We start from the raw sequence: 24,491 nt of genomic DNA, 5'->3' as shown, positions 1-24,491 counted from the left end.
TTGCAGATAACTAACGGCGGTGTATCTGCGTGGTGCGATCAGGATTTGATCGGATGGGAGCAAACAGAGCTATCTCACCTCGCGATCTCTCTACGACTTCGTCCCTATCTCCAGCAGCGAATGAGGATTCACAATGCTCGCAGAAGAACCGGAGTGGGCGAGAGTCAAGAGGTATGAACCGTTTTTCCAAGCGATAACCTTTCGTGATGAGACTTGAAAGAGCATGCATTTAGCTTAACTCAGCATAAGATCCAAAGATCACCATACCGATCCCGCGTCATCATGTAGACTGCCACAGCCGTACCTGGGCAATACCGTGTCAAATAGTGTTGTTTCAGTTCGTCGCTGGTAGTCTCTGTCAACAGGCATTTCGCGCAAGGATATGGGAATGCGGTCGTACGCGGAGAAGACAGCATCACAGTCAGGGCATTTGGCCTCTCCCGCATTGAGTGCGGTCCCGTCGTCATTTCTGAGGGATGGGAAAAGGCGCAGCGTTTCCTGGAAACTTTCGATACCGGCAAATTTCTCAGTTGCTGGAGTCGCCAATATTGCTTGTTAGCCTTGCCGATGGACAATCGTACACCCGCCACATCTCCTGAGACCAAACATACCATCATGCGTCCTGCCAGCCAACGATAGTAGCACATCAGACGCTCGAAGGATCCGGGCACGCGCGCCGAGTCCGCTAGAAGAGTTAGGAGAAGTCGTACTCAAGATGATCTGTTTGTAGTCCCCCTTCGCCTCGCTCTGTAATGGATTGTAACTGTCGAGAACATTCCTGAGTCGAACCATGACATGCAGTTAGTGGAACGGTGATCTGTGCAGTTGTGTAGCTGCTCTTACCGTCCGACAATTGTACCTGTATCAAGACCGTTCTCCATCGTCATTCCGGGATCAGGGGAGCAAGGGGAGGAGAAATAAAACAAATGGAAGCAACTCAAGCGTCAAGAAGACAAGCCCACATGCGATTTGAACGAATGTCAAAGAAGAGAAGTTGGCACCAACGAGGCGGGTGAGGCATCATTTTTCAATGATCTGTCGACATGGCCCAGGTGCATATGTGTCCTGCGGGTCGAGCTTCATGGGATTATGCTCCTCCTGGGGATGCAAGAGGTCAACAACCACATACTTTTCTTGTTTCAAAAGGGGTGAGAGAGTTCGCAGCTTCAATGCTTGGTATCCCTCGCATGATCCTAGCGGGATGCTGCCTTGGAGAAGTGGCGGTTTGACCTCTTAGAGGCCGTTTGAGAGAAGCGAACGACATGTGTTTAGGTTGGTTTCAAGAGAGAAAGACCCAATCAGTGGGAAGTCAAGCGAAACGATGGCATTGCAGAGTTTGTTGTCTCGAACGATCTCGTGAGAGTGGTGGTGGTGGTGTTGATGGGGGTGGGATTATTGGGGACACTTACCGACACTCCCAGCATCCTTTGCACTTCTTTTCTTCTCTCTTCTCTGCAATCCATCTGCAATCAGGGGATGCAGGTATTAAGGACCAATCAACACAGACATTCCATCGATCCAGAGTCCGTTGCTGCTCATCCCTTTAGCAATAAGCCGATTACCCCCTTACATCGACCGTTCGACAGCTTCAACAGCATCTGGATTCCAGGACGATACGTCTCCTTCAGCCACGCGTTTGCGCTCACCGTACGAACACGCCTGATGAGCATCCTTTGTTTAACTTTGATCTACTACTTCCGGTGCTGCCCTCGCATTCGATTGATCTATTCGTCTTCCACCTGTCAGATTTCCTGGTTGAGTTTTAGACTCAACGCACACACCGAGCCGATGGAAGTATGTACGACCCACTTGACTAGCACCATCAACCGATCCACGACAGGACATTCCCCATACAGACCATGGAAAAATGGTCGATATCAGATAGTCAGGCCGATAGTTCCTCAAGCCTAAAGCATGGGAGCAGGAAACATCCTTGACTGAACTCGCAATACAACATCGCATGCTCTGTGCTTCTATCTTTCATAGCACAAATACCTACCATATGAGCTACAGGCCATTCCTGCCTGCGAGGCAAAACCTAGAATTCAAGCCAGAGCTGGCATTACTATGAATTACAACCTCTTTGGTCTGATATCACACGGGGACAGTTCCTCGGTTGTACATCTAGAGGATCACGATTCATGCATCTGAACCGATGCTGGGTTCCATCCATTGCAACCACCGCAACCATCCTGCTCCAGGGACAAAGCAGGCGAGCAGTCCTGAAAGCCTGGAACCCCGAGCATTAATAATGCGGAGTATGTTTCCTGTCAAGTTGTTCATAATGACCGGGAATTTTAGTACGCAACTGTCCAGTTGACGCTTTGAATCTCCGGGTGACGTCCCCCCAACGTCACCTTTTACGTGCGTCGTGGTGCTCCAAATCATCGGCCATTTATTATACAACGATGGACCCGAAAGGACGGGCATTAATTTGAGGTTTGCAGGCTCAATTGAATAGGATCTAAGTGATAATTTGAGAACCCCGGTTATATCGAGATTACTCCGACTTCAGACCAACATGGCTTCCGCAATTGCCGGCGGTCTGCACAAGGTTCAGGATGTGGTGCAAAACACTTCCTCCAAGAACAAGAAGCTGGTAGATCTGGAAAGAGATACTGCCGATGCTCATACTAAGCAGCCATTGACTACCGATCATGGTGTCAAAGTCAGCAACACCGACCAATGGCTGAGAGTCACAAATGACCGTCGGACAGGTCCATCTCTACTGGAAGATCAGATTGCCAGAGAGAAGGTGAGACGAACCGCAAATGAGAGATGGATTGGAAACAAAAATCGATCCTCTTAACACTTACCCAGATTCATCGATTTGACCATGAACGCATTCCTGAGCGAGTGGTACATGCACGAGGCACTGGCGCATTCGGAAACTTCAAGCTCAAGGAGAGCGCCGATGATGTTTCTTGTGCTGGGATCCTGACAGACATGTCAAGGAACACCCCGGTCTTTGTCCGCTTCTCCACAGTTCAGGGAAGCAGAGGTAGTGCTGATACCGTCCGTGATGTTCGTGGATTCGCCGTCAAGTTCTACACGGACGAAGGAAATTGGGATATTGTCGGCAATAACATTCCTGTCTTTTTCATTCAGGATGCAGTAAAGTTCTCTGATTTTGGTATATATTCTCAATTTCTGTGATCTTGAATATGACTACCTGAGCTAACTCTGCAACCAGTTCATGCTGTCAAGCCAGAGCCGCACAACGAGGTGCCTCAGGCCCAGACAGCGCACAACAACTTCTGGGACTTTGTGTACTTGCACCCCGAAGTCACCCACATGTTTATGTGGACCATGTCTGACCGTGCCATTCCACGATCCTATCGGATGATGCAGGGATTCGGCGTAAACACCTATTCCCTCATCAACAATGAAGGCAAACGTCACTTTGTTAAGTTTCACTTTATTCCTCACCTGGGTGTGCACTCTCTTGTCTGGGATGAGAGCTTGAAATTGGCAGGGCAGGACCCTGACTTCCACCGTAAGGATCTGATGGAGGCCATTGACAACAAAGCATACCCCAAATGGGACTTCGCAATCCAGGTGATTCCCGAAGAGAAGCAGGATGATTTCGACTTTGATATCTTGGATGCCACGAAGATCTGGCCGGAAGATCTCGTGCCTCTTCGCGTGGTTGGAGAGCTCGAGCTGAACCGTAACGTCGATGAATTCTTCCCCCAGACCGAGCAAGTGGCATTCTGCACCAGCCACATAGTCCCAGGCATCGACTTCTCCGATGATCCATTGCTCCAGGGCCGCAATTTCTCTTATTTTGATACTCAGATCAGCCGTCTGGGTATCAACTGGGAGGAGCTTCCGATCAACCGTCCCGTATGCCCTGTACTGAACCACAATCGAGACGGTCAGATGCGCCACCGCATCACCAAGGGAACAGTCAACTACTGGCCCAACCGCTTCGAGGCCGTGCCTCCGGCTGGTACCGAGGGCGGCGGTTTCACAACCTACCCGCAGCGCGCGGAGGGTGTCAAGAACCGGGCGCTGAGCGACAAGTTCCGCGAGCACCACAACCAAGCTCAACTCTTCTACAACTCGATGTCGGAACATGAAAAGCTCCACATAAAAAAGGCCTTCAGCTTCGAGCTTGATCACTGCGACGACCCAACCGTCTACGAACGTCTCGCCGGCACCCGCCTCGCCGAGATCGATCTCGCGCTCGCGCAAGAAGTCGCCGAGATGGTCGGCGCGCCCATTCCCGCCAAAGCTCTGAAGCTGAACCACGGCCGGCGCGCCCCGCGCCTCTCGCAGGTTGAATTCGCGCCCAAGACGCCCACCATCGCCAGCCGGCGCATCGCCATCATCATCGGCGACGGCTATGACCCAGTCGCCTTCACGGGCATGAAGACCACTATCAAGGCCGCCAGCGCCCTCCCCTTCATCATCGGCACCAAGCGCTCCGCTATCTTCGCCGAGGGCGAGGACAAGACCTCGTCCAAGGGCGTCATCCCGGACCACCACTACGATGGCCAGCGCTCGACCATGTTCGACGCCACATTCATCCCCGGCGGCTCGCACGTTGCAACGCTGCGCAAGAACGGCCAGATCAAGTACTGGATCACCGAGACATTTGGCCACCTCAAGGCGCTCGGCGCCACGGGCGAGGCGGTTGATCTCGTTAAGGAGACGCTGGGCGGCGCGCTCGATGTCGAGGTGGCGTCGTCAAAGAGCTCGGAGCCCGTGGAGTGGTATGGTGTCGTGACGGCGGGTGGTGTGCAGAAGCCTGAGAGCTTCAAGGAGACGGTGCAGATCCTCAAGGGTGCGACTGACTTTGTCGGGAAGTTCTTCTACCAGATATCGCAGCATCGAAACTACCAGCGGGAACTGGATGGGTTGGCTTCGACTGTTGCCTTCTAAATGATAGTTCGATTATTAATTGATAGTTGCTAGTCTTGTAATGATCCAAAATCAAGGTTATGAATCACATGCGTTTGTCCATTTCTGCATTGTCTTGTAAATATGACACGACTTAAGCACCCTTAGATGGAACTGAGTGAATGATAGCTTTGATTCAACAGTATGTAATCGATATAACCTCTATCTAGACAAGGTCTTTTTGTACAGTATGTCTTTGTAATGAACGGACAAGTCGGGTATCGAAACTCAATAGCACAAAGACGTCCAACAACAAGAAAACAAACTCCAGTCACTAAGAAAGCATCAAAGAGGCAGAGATATGCTGCGCCCAAAATCGCTTCGCCGTATGGAGTAGTACATGATGATATAATAAAACATAGGTTCATTCATCCATATTCATAAAGATCCGACGGAAACTTGCTCACGCCCACCTCCATCCCGAATTCAGCGATTCCTTGCTTTTGATCACCGACTCGAGAACGGTAGGATTCTTCGACCGAAACGAGAAGCGGCTGTTGCGCCGTTTTTCGCACTTGGTATGCTCACGCATGAGCAGCGCGATTGCAGCATTGGCGTCGATGCCTTCGCCGCTGTCAGTGATCTTCAGCGCCCACTTGGCATCTTCTTCGCGGAAGCCGAGCTCGTGGGTCATCATGTGGATGGCTTGGTCGACGGGGTCGAGCACCTGGGGCTGGTGGACGGCGGGGGCGGGCCAGGTGGCGGTTGGTGGAGGCGGGGGAGGAAGAGGTGGGAAATATTGGACGGGTGGGGGGCAGTAACGGGGGATTTGCGCTGTGGAGGAGAATGCCTGGGCCTGGTTGGGGAGAGGTGGGGGCTGCTGCTGCTGCTGCTCGCAAGGGAGGCCCTCGAGGCGTCGCATGATCAATGCGTAGCTGGAGATGGGGCGCTCATCGGCGAAGGTGATGGGGTTGCCGGGGGCATTTTGCTGTTGGGCCCGACGGCTGCGAAGCTGGGCTGCGAAGACGGCTTGTCTGCGACGGTTGCTTTGTTTGCTGTCGGTTGAGTTGGTGTTGGTTTGAGAGCTATTCTCCTGGCTGGAGGAGGATCCGGAGGATCGGGAACTAGCGTTGGAGAGACGAGATGATCGTGAGGATGGCAGAGATAGGTTTCCTTCGCGAGCCTTGTAGGTTCTAGACACGGCCTCTTTGATGAATGTGGAGCGACTGATATCGGAGTCGGAAGGCTCCCATTTTGTCAGACCGACTGAGCGAGCTGTTCGGAATGTAACTTCCGCGTTATCGACTGGGCAGATGGAGCCAATGCTCAGAACTGCGGATGGACCGAGAGTAAGGACATAATATGTCCACTCCTCTAGTATGCTGTTAGTGGAAGAGCTCAAAGAACAATACAGGGTTGGAGATATAAACTTATAAACTCACCGATTGTGGCTTCTTCCTTGACGGTGTCATTCTCCGCAATTCCAAGGCCGTCAAAAATGCCGACTTTGCGAGCCTCCTCGCGTTGACCATGAATAGGTTGAAGCAACACGCCTAGACAGGTCCAAATTTCCGTTATATCGTAGAGCTGACTTTGAGAGAGCCCCCCTGCATTTCCGCGCCCAAATCCAGCTGGTGGCTCGAAGAGGACATTGTTCATGCCAAAGGGTTCAGTGACCGACGTCGATACGATGCTGTTACAGTCCTTGGCTATGATACCGCCATTCAACCAGTCCATCTGCCCCATGATGTCGTTCTCTCGGTTCTTGCCACAGCCGAAGATTCGACAGAAGGTCCAAATTCGCCAGAAAGCGTCGTCGATTTCTGTGGCCCGGGTTTCATCTTTACCCGTAAGGCCGTTGATTGTTTCCTGACGAACGAAGGTGTTGCATCGAGCCAGGATGAGTGATTTTAATTGAGCAAGGGTATAGATGTCTTGAGCATAACGTTGTAGATAGAGAGCTGGGGTATATTCTGGGACTGGAGCGTCAGGATCAACTAGAATCTGCCATTCGCTGTCCCATGGAGGGCTCATCTCCCGCAACTCCCAAGCTGGCGGAGACATTCGAAAGAGTGTATTCCTCATGAGATGCAATTCATGTCTTTTGAAGACGCGATAATATTGCTTGCAGACAGTTGCAAGGTTGAACAGATCATCAAGTGATGAGACGGCTTCCATAATCGACATGACAATGTCGTCTGGCAAATGGCCGGTCATGGCATCACGAGGTAGATGAACGGCGACAGTAACTTTGACTTGTGGAGAAGGCAATCCGGCATCAAGCTCAAAAACCATCTCCTGAGGCAATGTCATCCTCTGGGGCACTGCGCCTTCCAATTCGCAAAGCGAATCCAGCGTGCACGATCGTCCTGGCCTGCTCGACGAAATAAAGATTTTCTCCTCCACATTGTCCGGCCGGCTTCCAGGTGTGTGAACCGGGTTGTCGGTATTTGATTTATCTCCAGCAGAACTGGAACTGGAGATGAGGTCCTCATGGCTGCGCACTTGCTTCGTTTGTAGACGTGGTAACTTTAACCGCAATTCCCTTTCACTGCAGAAGGATGACGGGCGTTGCCTTTGGGAGGGGACCACCAGGCCTGGAAGTTCAGCGACTTCAGACCCGTTCGCTGCGTCATCTTCGATTGTTTCTGAGAAATGGGGGACGCGAAAGGGCTGCGATTCCACGTCGGACTTCAAGGTCGAGCTGCTAAAGGAGCGCAGATGGGGGCTGCTATACTTGCGACTGAAGCTGGGCATAAGCGAAAACGCCCCTTTATTCTTGGGAGACCTCTTCATTGTTCTCCGTAGATCCCGCGGTGATCTTTTGAAAGATTTTTGTTGTGAGATACTGATGGAGCTGGCAGGAGCGATATTGGTCGGAGGCTTTGGAGCTGGTCGAGTCGCGATCATGTCCATATTACCCCGGCTTATCTGTAACGGACTATTGAGAAGGGGTGCAGACTGAGAGGAATGAGACCCATGCTGTCGCTGTCTGGTTATTCCTGCCAAAACATTCTCCAATTCCTCGGCCGCCTGGGAGAGGGTCGGGGGAGGACGAGCATTTTGTACTTTGTCATTGACCAGGGTGCTCGCACCAAAGCCACCACCACAGCGATTGCGCGAGGGGGGCCTGCAACCCTGTAGAGACTGGGCTGGTCTGTGACGAACTGACAGGGGTGCTAGTTCGATGGGGGGTTCTCGCGGGAGGGGCTTGTTTCTGACCTCAGCCAGTGAGGGCTTTTTTACGACTAGCCTGGACGCCGAGCAATGCACGAGCGCTGCATCATCATCAAAGACTCCTGCAGCCGTAGGAGAGTTCACCGAAAATGCATCGGCCGATTTATAGGGGCTCTCGATGGGATCGGAGCCAAAACTGGTCACGGAAGTCCTGCGACTGTAGCACGAGGATGCCGTTTCCACTGCATCCTCCGAGCACGCTGGTGAATGGATTTGGGCCCCAGAGTCGTAAATATTCCGTCGCTCTGCAGGATCTCCGGTCGCGTGCATTTCAGCTATGAGGGAAAAAGGCGTCACCTTGGCAGCTGTCGTGCTGATCGGCGAAACCAGAGAGAAATGTGATGAAAGTTCCGGGAAAAAACGAGTCCAGTGGGTTCCTCTTGGAGGAGTTCTATCGGATAGTGGTGAAATCGGTAAGTCGTCCTCATCCATCCAATACTCATCGTTATCGGATGGCCGGCTTAAGAAGGTATGACAGCGAGTGATCGATGTAACAGATGGTTCTGGTATGGGCGCCGGTCCACCCAGCGATTTTGCCATACTCATTTTCAACGATGATCGCCGTTGAGCTGACCTGACTCGCCGTTCTGTGCGTCTATTCGAATACAGCCCAGATTGGCTGTGTAGTATACGGTTTACCTTTTGTTCATGTGAGATGTACAAAATGCTTCCACTAATCTGAAGGCCTGTATCTCGATTCTCTGGGGGATTCACATCACTGAGCGCATTTACCTTGTTTGGGAATTGGCATGGTTCTGCAAGAGCAATCCGTACTCTCGGGACGTTCTTTGTTCTCTTTGACAATAGCCACTTCTGGCCGTTCTTTGTCCTATCCCCAGGGCCAATGCGCTCCTGATGGAAAGATCGATTTTGCGGATGGTCTCGTGTGGCGATGAAATCCAATAATAAGTCCGGATTCTCTACCAGTTGAGGACGACGCGGACCCGAAGTATATGTCTCTTGATCGTGGCGTCCCTTCCTTTCTTTGATCACCGTGCAGTCAGGATTCTCAACTCGAAGAACGTGCTGTGAGATACAAAGAGACCCGAGTCAGTGATCTGATGCAATCGGTTAGCTTGGGCCTGTCGCACATGACAACCCCGAGTACTCAAAGGAGGAAAATCACGAACCAGTCCAGAGGCAGGTCTACTAGGACAAAGAGGCATCCAGCACCATCATCCGCCAAGAGAGGAAGGGTGCCTCGAGGCCAGGAATGCGCTGTATTATAATATACTGCGCTGTATCACTACGACTGATGAATCGCAGTCCGGCCCCAGATCTCACGGCCTTGTCGCCACGCGCATTCGGTGGGTTGGTTTCCAACTGGAACAAGCTGAGCAGTGTTAGACCCTGAGGGGGCCGAGGGAGACCGTGGACTTCTATTATGCTCCACGTCTTGTTCACACGCGGGTATGTTGTGCGTGTACGTAGTCTGCATGCCGTTTTTTGAGTCATTCTAGACAGAGGGGATGGACACCATAACGCCCTTGCAAGGGGTGATCCCTTCCATAGTCCAATGGCAGTTGATGAAGTCGTAAAGATGAAGCTGATGATACGAAGAATGAGCACCGGGGGCCAAATGGGTAGGATATTACGACCAAATTACTAGCGGTAAAAGTGAGATGTATGGGGAAGTTGGAGTACACTGCCCAGGCGAGTAAAAGGTGGTAATTTCGAATCTGTATTACTGTTACCACCTACGCTATTAATAAACAACAGCTGGGAGAGACCAGACTCCCAAGTACATCTTCACCCTAGACTCTGTTGTATACGAACGATCTCAATAAACCATCTATTTATCCGATTGAAAGGAATCACAACACGAAGCGGCATTCCAAATGTCATATTCGGTCTTTCTTTGGCATCCCTCCATGTGATTTATTCAGCAGTTGATTGTTCAGGAACTAAGTACACCACTAAAGCATGCTCCGCCATCGCACTGACGCTACTACTGCAGTCTGCACTCTGCACATTCACTGCATCACTGCTCGATGATGGTTGGCTATGTGGAATCTGGAGATGCAGGAGATGCAGGCCAGACTGCAAAGAATCCATCGCATTTTTTTCGACCAAGTGATCCAGGTGATTTTCCATGCCGCAGTCAATCCGCCTAACACAATACGATTGTCCAACAACCAACAAAAAGTTCGCTATCATACTGAGAAGGGCATTGCTACCTCTCTTTTATCTTATCTTCTCTCCGAATAATATCATTGGTGTTAACTCTCAAGACCACAAGGCATCTTTTGGATAATCTCCAATATTGGTTTAGCATCATCCCTCTGCTGACATGCAGCTGTCCTGGCATGACTCGGCATGCGCTGTGAACTGCCGCAGAATTCCAGAGTGCTTCCTTTACCTCACAATTGATCGTCTGCGCAGCTGCTACTTGCTATCAAGGTAGTATTTTTGGCTCATTGATTGACACCCAGCCTTGACTGAACATGACACAGTCAGGATGGGGTAACACAGCATTTGACCCCAAGTCTGCAAGTTCCAGTGAGACAAGGTACGATCAATCAAGGTTATAATCACCAATTCAATTCAATGTCTTGCACTGAAGACGTCACAGCCCTACGAATTGACCAAACAATTGCACTGAAACGGCCCACTGCCCCCAAAGATGCCGGAGGTGGTAAAACGCCAATGAGAACACTCCATCCAGTGTTGGTGATCGACCTTGATGGAATAAGCTTAGTATACGGCATCCTCGAACTAGATCGTCAACTACGGGAGCCGGCCGCGGCTCGCGGAACATGTTTGCTGAGAGCCTTGCGCGCAGGAAGGGAGTGCCTTTTTGGCCCCTCTTGGATGATTCAAGTAGGAGGAGCCGAAGTCGCTATTGGGTCGACTGTTAATACAGTAACTACAGGTATAGTTCTATTGATAAGACATGATGGGGCCAGTGGCGGTTGGTTTTGCGAAAATGCCCCAACCACAAACCACTCAAAATGACGACGAATCGATTGCTCCTCGTCAGTACCAACAGAATGATCGTTGCTACGCGCCACCTATTCCTCAGTCCGATTGCTCGATGCTCGGGATTTTGCTGGGTGCTTGCTGTATGCATGAAACCGCTTCGCGGAACGCCTGTCTGGTTTGCGTGGTGGGCGATTCTCAGCCTGTCATTGTCCATATGGTCTGCCTTCCATCCAGTGAATCTAGACCCATCAAGTCCAACAATTGACCAACATTGCTTGCGACAATTTCTACCCTTTGGATCTCACCCTCCCCTGTAACCAAGAACAAGTCTCTTGTCAAGAGACCCTCTCCCAAGCATGAAACGACACGTTGTCTTCTAGATCTCTTCTCTCATCCAGACATGAGACTCAGGTAAACCGCCCAAATGACACCAAACAAACTCCCCACAAGCAACCGCTTATCCGCTGGCACGACGGTGAAGTTCAAAACCGACACAAAAGGCCACAGCTTGAGGCCCGCCAGCATAATAGGCACAAAATCCTATCGATGAAGTCAGACCGTTTTTGTTCATGCAGAAGACATCAAGATCAGTAGTCCAATCGACCTACATCTCGAAGCTGGCCCTTGATCACCTCAAAATCCTGGCCCCGTAATAGCCCCATCGTCATGATAAAGGCCGCGGTGTTGATGGTGGCCCCGATAGTCTGGTCAATAATCACCTTTGCCACAGTGTTCTTGACATTCAGCTTTTGCTTCTTGGGGCCATTCTTCGCCTCAGTCTTCGAGACGTCCTTGTCCTCCGTGAAACCGGGCAGTCGCGCTTCTAGGTTCTCAAGCCAGACGAAAGTCAGTGGCGAGAGAATGAACGCACAGGTCGTAAACTGGAACAGAGCCTGCAGATCAAGCACAAATGGTGTCTATGGGGTGAACACAACGCATTGGCGCCACCATGGGGATTGTCCCCAGGGGTGATTGCGCCCGAGTAAGCGTCTTGCGTTAGTTATCGATTTTCTCCAAGCTCGATTATCGTGAGTTTGATCGTGTTGAGGCGCTGATGGAGACGAGTTCTACGTACCTGGTCTCTCCACGCTTTGATGCCCTGCGCCAGGACATTCGATCCAGCATTCACGAGGGCGGCCTGCAACGTCGCCGTTGCGATTGGAGGTAGAGCCATATCTGGATAGTTTTTAAGATCGGCAATCGTGTAGATCAAGAGATACGAGTTGTGTTCGTATGCCTGGGCTCTCGAGTCCGACTTGGTGTCTATTTTCACATTGCTTAGCATTTCGTGTGGTCATTCTGCATCGGATACGAAGTCATATACCTTTTCGAGGCTCGTCCAGCGAAGCTCGTGTTGATCGTATCGAACCGTTTTGATGGAGGAATTTCGCCAACTAAAAAAATATAATGTTGACGAAGCTCTTACAGCGAGATGAAAGGGACCAGGTGTCTTTTATTTAAGCATTGATGGGTTTAGCTGCTAAGGGCCGAGATAGGTTCTTGGCCTTGGAAGTAGTGGATATTCGGCGATGCGAAAGGGGAAAGTCGACACGTCAAGAAGAGAGAATTCTAGCTGGTCTTGAATCTTGCAAACAAACGCGATGTGATGATGATGATGATGATTATTATTGAATTGTTCTTGAGGGCCAGAACGTTAAATATATCCGATCGTGAGTTGCCAACACATCCAAAAGAAGAATCAAATTCATCCTGCCAATGACCCACACATCAATGTCAACTGGTTTTCAGTTGTCTAATGCCATACATACTTGGGACCATTAGGTCTCATTCGACACTCAAAGTACATACTGCAGCCATCTACTCCGTACCTGTGTCTTTTAAAGCATACTACCAAGCAAGATCTTTGAGCGCGTCGCTAGGACATTCAAGTTCCCTGCAAACTGTGACAGCATGAGCATTAACCATCAAATATATTTCGATGTATGCGTTGGACTTACGCTGCTCCCCTTGGAGAAACTTTGCCGTTGTGATTGAGCGCTTCATGGCAGGATGAATCTCCCTCCTTTCCATTCTCTCAAGTTCGCTATGTGATTTTAACCGCTGGAGAATCTCTTTCTTCGGTTCTACCGTATTGTTAGAATTGTCCCTCAAACCAGGCAGGGCTCAACCACGAACCTGAATCACATAGCTCAATGCAATTCCTTGTATCGAAAAATGCAATCAGTTTTTTTGCCCCATCGAGACTGTGTTGAGAATGTACCTTGAGCTTTTGATATGTGACTGATGCTGCGACTCCAACTCCTGAATTTACTTGCTCATCGCTTCATGAAGCTGGCGTGAGACCTCTTGGGATGTCGACTTGCTGTCTGTACTCCGAGAGCCGTACAGATCATACCGGACGAGAGTCTTCTGCTCACTTGCTGGATGGAAGCTCAGAGAATACCAGTGCCTCGTACCCTTGAATATATGGAACGAAGCATTTGGGAACAGCAGTAAATCAGAGTCGTCTGCACAGACTCCAAAGAGATACTCTTTCATCCTCGCAAATATGGATGTTTGCGCAGTCGGCACCAGTTTGGATTCGAAGCATGCAGGTCCAAATGGCTGCCGCAAATGAACTATTTATCGGACAATTAATGATACACTCTAAAGACAAACACAAGGATGAAAGAACTCACCAGCCATTTTCCAATTAAAGCTCCCTTCCAACGTCTTCCCTTCAACCCAGCGCGACTGAGCCACAAACCCTTGACGCCCTGCGAATTCATCCAGAGCATTGCTCCCTTGCATCTCGTCAGACCCATCAATCGCAAGGCTCACAAAGATAAACCCAGCAGCACTCTGAAACACGCGGATGGCAAATAAACCGTTCTGCTTCCTATAAAACCCGGGCACATCATCAAAGTGAGGAGCCTTGACAAGCTGGCCTTTCGTGTCATAACTCCAGCCGTGATACCGACACCCGAGCACGGTCGAGCTCCCGCATTCTTTCCTGGTGATTGTGTAGGCTCGATGGCGGCAGACGTTGTGAAACGCCCTCACCTCACCGTCTTGCCCGAGGATAAGGAAGATGGGGAAACCGGCTACCTCGAAGGAGTGATAGTCGCCGGCTTTGGTGAATCGGCTGCGGTGGGAGAGGTAGAGCCAGGACTGAGGTGGGTCAAATTACACCTAGATAATTCAAGTTACGAGAGATTTATACTCTACCTTGCTGAAGATCGCCCGTTGCTCAAGCTTGAAGATATCCTTACCCGTCAACAAGTGCTCAGGAAAATCCGACTCCTTGGAGACAGCCAGTGTGTTCTCTGTTGATGAACTCTTCGGATATCCCTCTAAGCACTTCTCCATGTTCATTGCACGCGGCCAGGCTCGGTAGAGGAGAAAGATGACTGTGCATAATGCGGCCAGGATCGGGGTGGGAGAGAAGAGAGACTCCATGGGACCGATCTTCCATATGAGCGCCTCTGGCATGTTTTCCACTGCGCGAGGGAGATTTCAAAAGGTCGCCCCTCACGGAAGTCTTTGGAGCTTTAAAGAACTGTGCTACAATAAAAGAAGGACTGAGCCCGTCTCATGCAACCCAACTGGCAGAAAGCCAAGTCCTATGAATCATTATTATGAAGTGATCTTGCCAGATTGGGTGAAGTTTCCCGGCCTGATGAGATCTGGGTCTGGGAATCTGGACGCAATGATATATTTCATCGTGGTTTTCGTTTATTCGCCTACATTCACTAGGCTGGCAATGGATTGAGGATACTGCAGGTCGGCTATTCTAAAGGTCCAGTTCAGGGGCCCAAAGCTATGATACCTAAATGGTACCACGATAAATATGATTCCAACTATGCAGCAGTTTCCACTCGCTCGGGTTCCACCTCCTCGTTCTCCTTCCTGGGTGCAGTAGAGTCTTGTCTTGCGCTTTCTACGGCGTGTTGTTGGCATACAAGCTCAAACACCCGACTTTGATAGACTATGTTGCATTAGAAAAGCCCTCACCATATTCAAACGTAACGTCAGGGTCATTTGTCAACTCACACGACACCCCATTCTCCTTCATCGGATTCAGAATCCCTTCGCTATACACACCATTTTCGAGGTTGCCCTGCGCTTTCTCGCAGAGCTCATAGTCCTCCATTGCGACCTGCCGAACGAACCGGTAATAATCCTCGAACCGCTCGCCTGATTCCATATGGTAATAATCAAATTCCATTCTCGTCACATTTGGATCTTGCGTCGGACAGACTCGAAACGAGGACATGCCGCCACCGTAGACATTCAGTGTGCAATTCGGGAAGAAATATAGGAATAACCCATCATCTGGCTTTTGGGGATCGGCAATGTGCTGGGAAAAGTTCTGGTGGTTGTTGACGGTGTAGAAGGTCGGTGGGTAGTAGATGGAGAACGAGGGGTGTGTGTATTGGCAATGGAGACATTCTTGGTAGCCATCGACCCTGCAAAGTCTTGGTCAGAAGCATTTTGAGTCCTCATGAATGATGAGCTCACATCGTCTTCCAGTTGAAACGACCTTCGTATTTGATGCTGCGTCGGTATGGAAGTTTGGTGAAGTCCACTCTTTGCAGCAATCGCTCCAAATCTGGGTAGTACTCGTAGAAGTCTGGGGCTTCATCCGATAGTGTACCGAATACAAGACCAGTGGGAGTGACATGAGAGCGAAGCGCTTTCCCCTGACAACCTGACATGAGCCATGCTACCTGGTGATATTGATTTCCAGAAAGAGTAGTGTATGCATACTGAGTTCATACAAACAACTTTGATCTCCTCTGGCCTAGGAAACATGGATTCTCCTGAGCTCCGAATTGCCCGAATCGATTGCTGAGCGATCTCATATTCGATTGTATCTCCGATGGTCAAAAACCTGGTCACTGGACCAAGGAGATACCATGACTATACTGATGATGAGACATATTTTGACACCCGAACAGTGGTTGCACAGTGATTACCTTGAGAAAGATTGCCCGTCGCTCGAGCTCAAACAGCGGTTGGCTACAATACCAGGAAGCCGGTAGAGTGCGTGCTAGATCAGACATCATGTGCAGTTGATGCCGGAATCGTCTCTTCGGGCATTTCCAAGCTCATTATAAATAGGGACAACACCACTGATACTGATGAGCGAGCTAGTGTACCCATTGCATCATGACGCCAAAATTGGTCAGTTGGCTAGGTATATTGTTTCCTGAAGAGGTTATAAGATCCATGGAGACCATTGTATGGCAAGTTTATGTAATTCAGTTCCAGATGGGCGAATGATCGAGGAAACGTGATTCAAGTGCCTAGAAGGGAGGCTGTCTTGACATCCTGATAGGATCAATGCTGCATGTCCATGCATGTCCATGCATTCAAACATGTAACATCATTTGACACCGGTATCCCTGCTTCAAGGGCCGTTGAAACGCTCATGAAGATAATGCTGAACAGTCAAGTGCTTGAAGGCGAAGAAAGAAAATGGGGAGCACACGATAACTCATGAGAGATATATATCATTCTTCTCAAGGAACAGTGCCTGCTCACAACGTTCTTTAGCATTTTCTCTTATTAAAGAAGCGTCCTCAACTTGTCTCTCAAGCTATCCGCTGAGCTTATACAGATAATGGGAAATCTTCAGCAGGTCAATGTTTGTTTTGCTGTTGCCTGCTGGGGGCGTTTGTTTGCGGCGAAGAAGCGCTCGAAAAGAAGGATTCTTTCAATACATCCATCATTTCTTTTTTTGAGTCAGAGACCAGAATCAGTAGCAAATACTTAGATGAGAATGAGACTGAGTTCTGAGTAGAACACAATACTTTGTCTTGTCGTTTTTGAGGTTTTTGGAGACTCCGATCAGGTGCCCCACGATTACGTCGTGACGCTTTCAGCTCCCGCTCAAGCAGATAATCGCCTCTTTGGTCTCTGCTCCTGGTCTTGAGCACAGAAAACCATCAAATCATTCTGTACACCTCGAATGATGAATATTTTGTTCTAGATATCCTTACCTGCAGCCTTCCCTCTGCCATCCAGCATGGCAGCCGCCGGTTCGAGCTCGAAATTCACCCCTCCTCCTTCGCCGCCCTCTCCGACGGCATCCTACTACGATGTCAGCGATGCAGACGAGGACGAATACAACACCATCTCCTCAACATCAGGACGGGGAGTGAAGCTATTGTTTTCCAAAAGCAAGGTTTGTTCATTGTTTGCTGGCTGGAAATCTGGAAGAGCGATCAGTGACTGATTCTGAGGAATACAGGTCTATATCCATCCTACCCCTTCCTCCAAGGATAATATCCCCGGTTTTATCGCCCTCCTACAGCAAAAACCAGCTCCCTCTCCAAATAACAATACTGGACCTATAAACTCCTCAAACAACTCCGCCGCTCTGTCCTCCTATTTACTCGCCTGGGTCCCGGAAGCCTCTCTCGGTGATGCGTACAGCACCTATGTCAAAGTCGACCTTTCTGATGATTCCTCTCCGCCAAAGCAACGGTACTTAGTGCCGGCGCTCCCGACGACAACCACCTACAAAGATCCAATAGGCCTATATGCATTTGCGGTACCTCTGTCCGAGATCTATTCGTTGTTGGTACGACCTCCGAGCCTGGGTTGGTGGTTTGGCAGTCTGGTGATCAATACCCGCGCTGGTGACAGCTTCCCGGCGCTGTTCTTCCACGACAGCGAATGCGAGTCGACAATACTGCAGAAGAAACGACGGACGAGAGAGAGTTTCGACCCGTTTGACGAAAGTGGTGGTCTCTTCTGGGGCGGTGACGAGGTGCTCCGATGGCTTCGGAGATATGTGGAAGTGCAACGCTCGTCGGTTGATAATAGTGTCTACCTGATCAATCCGTCGGAAGAAGATCAGTTATCCTTCGGCATGCCGTTGAGTAGCTATGATGGAACGGTAGCAAAGGGAGGCCAAGATCCAACCGTTGGCCCACATTCTTCCGCCGGCAATGCACAACGGGATGCTGGAATGGATCCCTTCATGAAAGCGCTTAAGGAAACGAGATGGAAAGTTCTTGAACAGCTCAGCAAGATTACCACGTTCACCCGACGGACGGCGAACGACCTTGCCGACAATAGTATGATTCCGCCACAGGTCCGTCGGCTGATGAAGACCCCCGAAATTCAGACATTACAGGATGAATTTGATAGTGCGAGGCTCTACTTGGCCCGGTGGGCCATGAGCATTGCGGAGCAGAGCGAACGAGAAAAATCGCAGCGGATATGGACCGCCCGGGATGTTCTGGATATGGAAAACAGCTCCGTAGGCGATTTCGAGATCTTGGAGCTGGAGACAGGAACCATGGCCATCCATGAACGACGCCGAACTCTTACTCTGAAGGAATGGGAGGGGTTCTTTGATAGCACAACCGGGAGACTACATGTTACAGTTGAGGAAGTGAAGGAGAGGATTTTCCATGGAGGCCTTGATCCAAATGACGGAGTGAGAAAGGAGGCATGGCTTTTCCTTCTGGGCGTTTACCCTTGGGACAGCAGTCGTGATGAGCGTCAAGCCTTGATGAACTCCAAGCGGGATGAATACATCCGCTTGAAGGGTGCATGGTGGGAGAGGATGGTAGAAGGCACTTCTACTCCCGAGCAGTATGAATGGTGGAAAGAACAGAAAAACCGCATCGGTGGGTTTCCTCCTTCAAAGAGAAGATTTTGACAGCTGATTATTTGACCTGCAGAGAAGGATGTCCATCGTACAGACCGCACGATACCGCTATTCGCAGGAGAAGATATCCCTCATCCAGACCCAGACTCCCCATTTGCGGATACTGGTACGAATGTGCATCTGGAACAGATGAAGGATATGCTCCTCACATATAATGAGCACAACCCTGACCTAGGGTATGTTCAAGGAATGAGTGACCTCTTAGCCCCGATCTATGCAGTCATGCAAGATGATGCAGTTGCATTCTGGGCATTCGTTGGATTCATGGACAGAATGGTACTATCTTTTCATCTTTTCTGAATTAGGACCCCTGCTTACAGAAACCAGGAACGGAATTTTCTCCGCGACCAGTCTGGCATGCGAGCCCAGCTTCTCACCTTAGATCACCTGCTCCAGCTCATGGACCCTCAATTATACCTCCACCTCCAATCCGCCGACAGCACAAACTTCTTTTTCTTCTTCCGGATGCTCCTGGTCTGGTACAAGCGCGAGTTCGAATGGGCCGACATTCTCCGCCTCTGGGAAACGCTGTGGACCGACTACCTCTCCAGTAACTTCCACCTTTTCGTCGCCCTGGCAATCCTAGAAAAGCACCGGGACGTAATCATGGAACATCTAAAGCACTTCGACGAAGTCCTGAAATACAGTAAGCTTTCCCCACACCCCACCTCCTCCCCTCGAAATAACAGCGTCCTCAACTAACGGAACCCAGTCAACGAACTCTCAAACACCATGGATCTCGTCCCCCTGCTCACCCGCGCCGAATCCCTCTTCCACCGCTTCGAGCGCACCGTCCAGGCAATCGATAAGAAGAATAACTTCCCACGGCCTGCAGCACACCAGCGCAAACACACGCAGGACTCCGCCTCATCAACCAAGGGCAAATCGCCCCAGCGGCCGCAGAGCGTCGGATACAGCACCGGTACCAGTGCCAGCGTCAGCGCCAGCGCAAGCACACCCAGCGCGGATACAGCCGAGTCGAAGGTCATCTCGCCGGAGCTGAGAGAGCTTCTGAGTAAAGAGATCCTGTGGAAACGGCAGCCGCAGCGTAAGTCGGAATCCCAGTAGTGCCATACCGGGGAGAAGACGGTTGCCTTCCGAGCACTCTGCGCGTGAGATATCCCATGAATGTTGCATTCTGTATGATTTTTGTCATTTTCCTCACTCAGGTTTTACTTCAAGGAATAGTCGGCTTGGTAAGGATTGATCTGGTTTGGTTGGCGTTTGGGTTTCTTGCAGCGATGGCTTTCTTTCTACGATGATGTTACGTATACATATACGATGAACAAACCATCTCAACCTCTTAGCAGAATCTCGATCTATGATACACTACGCTACGCAATGCTCTCAGGGTAGTTGTGTAAATATTCTTCTGCTATTGATTCGAGAAAAAGCCTCGATGGACTATGTAAATATAAGATGACAATCATCGTGCGCCATCCAAACCTCAACGGAGGGTATCTTGTTGCAAAGACAAACAAAACGACGGGATAAAATGCACACAACCGAACCCCATGCAAGATATGCGCCCATGGTTTTTTGGGAAAATGGCAGACAGATAGACAGATGTGGTAAATCGGAAGGCTAAATGGTAGGACTTGTGCGCTAATAGAGAACCGAATGGACCCAGGGATAATGCACGCTTTTGAAGAACCTCCTATGATGTGAACCGCAGAGCAAAGGGAGAAACGCCAGCGCTGAAGGACGGGGAAGAATGCAGAGTGGTGATGAGAAGTCGGGATGCGCGGTAGGGTTCAAGGCAGAGTAAATGGGTTTGTAGAGATTCCAGTTTGCAATTAGGATTTCGGACCGAGTCCGCGTAACGCAACTCGTCGGCTGGATCCGACTTTGCCTAGGTCGTTTATACTACGGGATTTTGATAGAGTCGGGACGCTTGGAACTGCTGTGCCGTCCTGCTCCAGCTCGTGGGGCGGTAGAACATATTTAATCGGTCTCAAGGAGGAGCTCCTTCGGGCTTGTCCCAAGACATCTTCCACCCAGGCTTCGCTCTCTGGGCTGATTGAGACGCGTCGTGAGCGAGGGGTTGGACCCGCCAGGCCTAGCGGCACCGAGGGCGAGTTCGTAAATGATCCATGATGCATGTCGCTTGCAAGCGACGCTCCACCAAAAGAAGCACTGGAACAGACGGAGAGTCGTCGACGGGAGGAGACAACAGACAATGGAGAATACGACGTGATGAATGCATGGCCAGCGCTAGAGGACCGAAAGTCCGGCGCATCCGAGACGTTGGACGTCCGTCGTATTTTGCGGACAGCAAGAGAGGATGAAGGACGGTTACTGAGGACAGATGCGGGACGGGACGGGGTTCTACGCCCAGAGTTGCCCGTCGGGGTGAGTATGTCACCTGGCGATGACCCCGCGGGAGAATGGCGAGAAGAGATGCCCTGGATCTCAACGCGTGGCGTTTCTGACACGGTTCGACAGCCATGATGGATGGCATATTCCCTCAGATATTCGGCCAAATCTGCCCACCCGCCTCCAACCCGTACCATTACACGATCAGCATTTTCTCCCACAGTGCGGATGAAGAGCTTGGTTGGTGCCGCTTTGCCACCTCGGTGTAAATGATACAGCTTCACCGAACCCTCCTCTGGTGCTTGAGAATTTCTTCTGCGTGAGGGAGCGGGTCTTAGCGTTAGGGACGGGGGAGGCGTGCTGCTGCGCGATGATGCTCCTTGTGGTGTCATTGACCGGAACCGTTCTCTCTGTTTCAGAGGTAGAGAAGGTGCCACAGCAGAATCATCGACCTCATGATCATCGGATGAAACCAGCTGGATACGAGCCGGGATACTGGTCAGTATTGAACTGATCTTCTCATCCAAATGATCTTTCTTGGGTCTCCGCATCTGTTTACTTGGGGTGGAGGATCTCGATCCTTCTTCTTTGGAGGCCATAGAATCTTCCTTGAGCTGGGATTTGGGCTTGTGTGCTCCAAGACTGTCCAGGTTAGGATGCGCGATCAGCCGCTTCGGAGGATCAGCGGTTTTCGAAGTGATACTGCGTCCCAGAGTGAGTTTTGGCTGTGGTGAACTCTTCAGGGTAGTGGCTTTGGTATGCTCCCAAGCTTTGGATAGCCGAGGGGTCGCATCGTCAGATTCCAAAGTGGATTTCTTTTCATGGGAAAGTTCCAGGTGCTGACTCGCCAGGCTCTTCAAATCGTTCGTCGGTGTAGACGAGTTTCGCAATTGCGATTTTGGTACTTGTTGTCCAGTCTGGGTGCGCAAATCGACAGATGCATCAGAAGCCCGTCTCCCACTGACTGGAGTGTTCAGATCGGCTCCACCTGAGCTTTCGTATTGTAATTCAAATCTCTCATTGATGAAACGCTGCAAGGGAAGGCTAAGTGTCCGATTGTGTGCAGAAGTGGCACTGGAACCTTTCTGGCCATTCAAGTGTTTTAGCCGTTCCTCGCGTAAAGTATAGTCAAGCCCGGGGGAAGCATTGCCAGACGGCTGGGGAGTGCCCTGGAACCAAGGCGGAGTCTCGAGAGCAAGTGGCGTCGCATTCGACGATGCGGTGCGAGGCTCACGAATCTCGGGACTCGATACAAGCGAAGGATAATCGGAGAGGGAACCCACTGATGCCGTTGACGTTCGTCTGGTCCGTAAGTTTGGATTTCCCTTGTCAAAGTCCAAATTTTGTGGCCTTGTTTTGGAGAGTTTGATGGGACTCTCCAAGCGGGTCTTGCGAGGAATGCTTGTGTCGGGTTCCTTGAGCTGCTCAGACGTAGGAATGATAGATGCGTCCTTCTGGGGAGAGGGAGATGGATCTGCAAGTTCTGGCGAAGGGGTCATGGAGCGAACCGAAGGCGATCCTTCTCTCTTCGATGACATCCAAGAAGCAGGTACCTCGGTCGTCGCAGCCTCAGCTATCACGCTAGCAAGAGTTGCGGCTTCATCTTCAATCGGAGTCGACACGTCGGTACCAAAGATTCTAGCTGTAGGTGTCGTATCCGCTCCGAGATCTCGGCAGCCAGGGAAGTCTGTCTCGAGACTTACAGGTGCGGGTTTATCTCCATTTGATGTGTTGTCTGTGACATTAGAAGCGAGCTGTGCTGCAGGGAGATCCAGCTCAGATGGGTTGGATGGGAATTGGTGATCGAGCGCGGGAGAAGGGGGCGTAAGGATGGATGGCACGCATGGTGACTCGTCTACGTCTTCTTCAGTCGTGCTCTCAGACGAAGCGGGATCTGTTGCTTGCTGATCAGTGTCACAGGCAGGTTCCGAATGCATTTCCAAAATGCTTGCATTGGATACCAATGGAGTTGTCGCCTTTGATGTCTGATGAGAACTGTTTTCTGGAAGGACAGAAGGGGTGTTGCCTGGTAATGATTGTTTGCACTCCGAATGGAGATCGTTTTCTTCTAGGCTTGTGCTACTCAGTTCTGCTTCAGATTCAGATGTTTGCGGGTCACATGGTTTCTCCTGCACCTCAGGGACAGCCGAGGACCCATCCACAGGTCCACTTGGGGCATCCGCAGGGAGGGTTCTTGCGACATCCTTAGTGTTGATTGCGAGTGGAGAAGTCTGACCGTGCACAATAGTGTCGGATGGAGAGTCTAGAAGGTCATCATTGATCCCTTCCTCTATTATATCCAGGGGAGGAGGGGATCCGGACTGTGACGCTGGCTGCTCGGACGGTGCAGGAGCGGGTGATCCAGCGTCTTCCTCTTCAGGGATATTTGACAACCGAATCTGTGGGATCTGCTCGCGCCGGGATTCATCCGCTTTCCTTTTCATTGCCTTCAGACGAAGCCATTCATTCTCAACCGTACGTTTCTCGGCTTCCATGACCCATGTGCTAAAGTCGGACTCAATGGTCTCCAAGTCGTCAATCCAAGCTTCGGGAAGTGAATCTTCGCGGCCATCCAGCGCATCCAGTATATCATCCATCCGTCTGCCTGCGGAGAGTACCATCGCTTCAAGGCCAGCTCGTTTTGCGTGGTAATTTTCTCTGGAGTACAGAGCATCGTGTTCAGTGGGGGGGATAGATGACCTCAACATATCCTGGGCAGAATCTAGCTCGGATCGGGCACGATGTAAAGCACGGAGTAGCCCAGGGATTTGTCGAAGCACCAATAACCGAACATCCCAGGTGGACAAGAGACTGTTCAGGCGGGATAGAAGGGGGAGAGCGCGAAGGATCGTGGCCGTGATCACGGCGGTAAAGTCGCTCAATTGGACGTAGCTGAGTGGGGGCGGTACGGACATGGTGCTGTTGGACGACGAAGGTCGAGACCGGGCTGGGATGTGGGCACTGAGAACATGCTCTTTGAGTTCATCCACATCCAAACTCTCCATCCCATCCCGGATCTCCTCGATCCGAGCTTCATGTTGTATGATGATAGCTGATGGGAGACTGCCATAGTAATCTTGTTCCTCGGCGGTATTGGTGGGCGAAGACGGGGGTATGAATCCTTTGCCTAAGTGGGCATCTGTCCGCTTCGGCCAATCCCATGCTTGCACTTCCTTGTACCATTCGCCGAGTTTTTGAGCTGCTATGGCTGCACGGATGCCCAGGGCGCGCTCGGACGGAGACACTTCAGAGATACTCTTCCAGAGAATCTCATGAGCTGCTTTCTCGTTCTTCGGGACCGCATCGGTGGAGGTTAGCGCCAGGAGGGTAGACTCAGGAGAAAGATTACTCAGAAGCGGATCGATGGTATGGTATTTCGGAGCTGCGGATCGATCAGGCGATCGTGATATTGCGCGAGGATGGTAATGAGAGTCAGTGGGAGAGAAGCGAACGGAAGGGCGAATGGGGCTGTCGCGCCTGGTTGCCATTTTCGGGAAACGGAGAAGGGGATCGGATCACCCGGGGAGAATCGGATAATCGCTCA

General features: G+C 50.8%; 7 protein-coding genes across 7 annotated transcripts, besides 1 other annotated feature; 2 read left to right on the top strand and 5 right to left on the bottom strand.

The window, feature by feature from the left end:
* Positions 1–90: 90 nt before the first annotated feature.
* ACLA_096720 (uncharacterized protein) lies at positions 91–887 on the bottom strand (the record flags this gene model as incomplete). Its single annotated transcript, XM_001270164.1, has 4 exons — positions 91–198; positions 268–533; positions 612–778; positions 844–887. 4 exons carry the CDS (start codon positions 885–887, stop codon positions 91–93), a joined length of 585 nt encoding a protein of 194 aa, XP_001270165.1.
* Positions 888–2,521: 1,634 nt separating this feature from the next.
* On the top strand, positions 2,522–4,887 carry catA (catalase catA; the record flags this gene model as incomplete). The annotated part of the gene is made up of 3 exons (XM_001270163.1): positions 2,522–2,755; positions 2,821–3,133; positions 3,194–4,887. 3 exons carry the CDS (start codon positions 2,522–2,524, stop codon positions 4,885–4,887), a joined length of 2,241 nt encoding a protein of 746 aa, XP_001270164.1.
* Positions 4,888–5,308: 421 nt separating this feature from the next.
* Positions 5,309–8,352, bottom strand: ACLA_096700 (F-box domain protein; the record flags this gene model as incomplete). Its single annotated transcript, XM_001270162.1, has 3 exons — positions 5,309–6,219; positions 6,288–7,975; positions 8,018–8,352. The coding sequence occupies 3 exons, from the start codon at positions 8,350–8,352 to the stop codon at positions 5,309–5,311; spliced, it is 2,934 nt and encodes a 977-aa protein (XP_001270163.1).
* Positions 8,353–11,394: 3,042 nt separating this feature from the next.
* On the bottom strand, positions 11,395–12,289 carry ACLA_096690 (Mpv17/PMP22 family protein; the record flags this gene model as incomplete). The annotated part of the gene is made up of 3 exons (XM_001270161.1): positions 11,395–11,544; positions 11,613–11,921; positions 12,080–12,289. The coding sequence occupies 3 exons, from the start codon at positions 12,287–12,289 to the stop codon at positions 11,395–11,397; spliced, it is 669 nt and encodes a 222-aa protein (XP_001270162.1).
* Positions 12,290–12,852: 563 nt separating this feature from the next.
* Positions 12,853–14,436, bottom strand: ACLA_096680 (putative iron-sulfur cluster-binding protein; the record flags this gene model as incomplete). Its single annotated transcript, XM_001270160.1, has 4 exons — positions 12,853–13,111; positions 13,277–13,583; positions 13,644–14,115; positions 14,173–14,436. The coding sequence occupies 4 exons, from the start codon at positions 14,434–14,436 to the stop codon at positions 12,853–12,855; spliced, it is 1,302 nt and encodes a 433-aa protein (XP_001270161.1).
* Positions 14,437–16,295: 1,859 nt separating this feature from the next.
* Positions 16,296–16,319: a microsatellite.
* Positions 16,320–16,975: 656 nt separating this feature from the next.
* Positions 16,976–19,699, top strand: ACLA_096670 (GTPase-activating protein GYP7; the record flags this gene model as incomplete). Its single annotated transcript, XM_001270159.1, has 5 exons — positions 16,976–17,134; positions 17,201–18,590; positions 18,645–18,907; positions 18,959–19,277; positions 19,344–19,699. 5 exons carry the CDS (start codon positions 16,976–16,978, stop codon positions 19,697–19,699), a joined length of 2,487 nt encoding a protein of 828 aa, XP_001270160.1.
* Positions 19,700–20,427: 728 nt separating this feature from the next.
* Positions 20,428–24,435, bottom strand: ACLA_096660 (GAS2 domain protein; the record flags this gene model as incomplete). Its single annotated transcript, XM_001270158.1, has 1 exon — positions 20,428–24,435. The coding sequence occupies one exon, from the start codon at positions 24,433–24,435 to the stop codon at positions 20,428–20,430; it is 4,008 nt and encodes a 1,335-aa protein (XP_001270159.1).
* Positions 24,436–24,491: the final 56 nt, after the last annotated feature.

The sequence above is a fragment of the Aspergillus clavatus genome, genomic scaffold (assembly GCF_000002715.2).
Source record: "Aspergillus clavatus NRRL 1 1099423829804 genomic scaffold, whole genome shotgun sequence".
Taxonomy (NCBI): Eukaryota; Fungi; Ascomycota; class Eurotiomycetes; order Eurotiales; family Aspergillaceae; genus Aspergillus; species Aspergillus clavatus.
The sequence above is the reverse complement of the archived record's forward strand: the minus strand, read 5'-3'. Positions and strand labels throughout refer to the sequence as shown.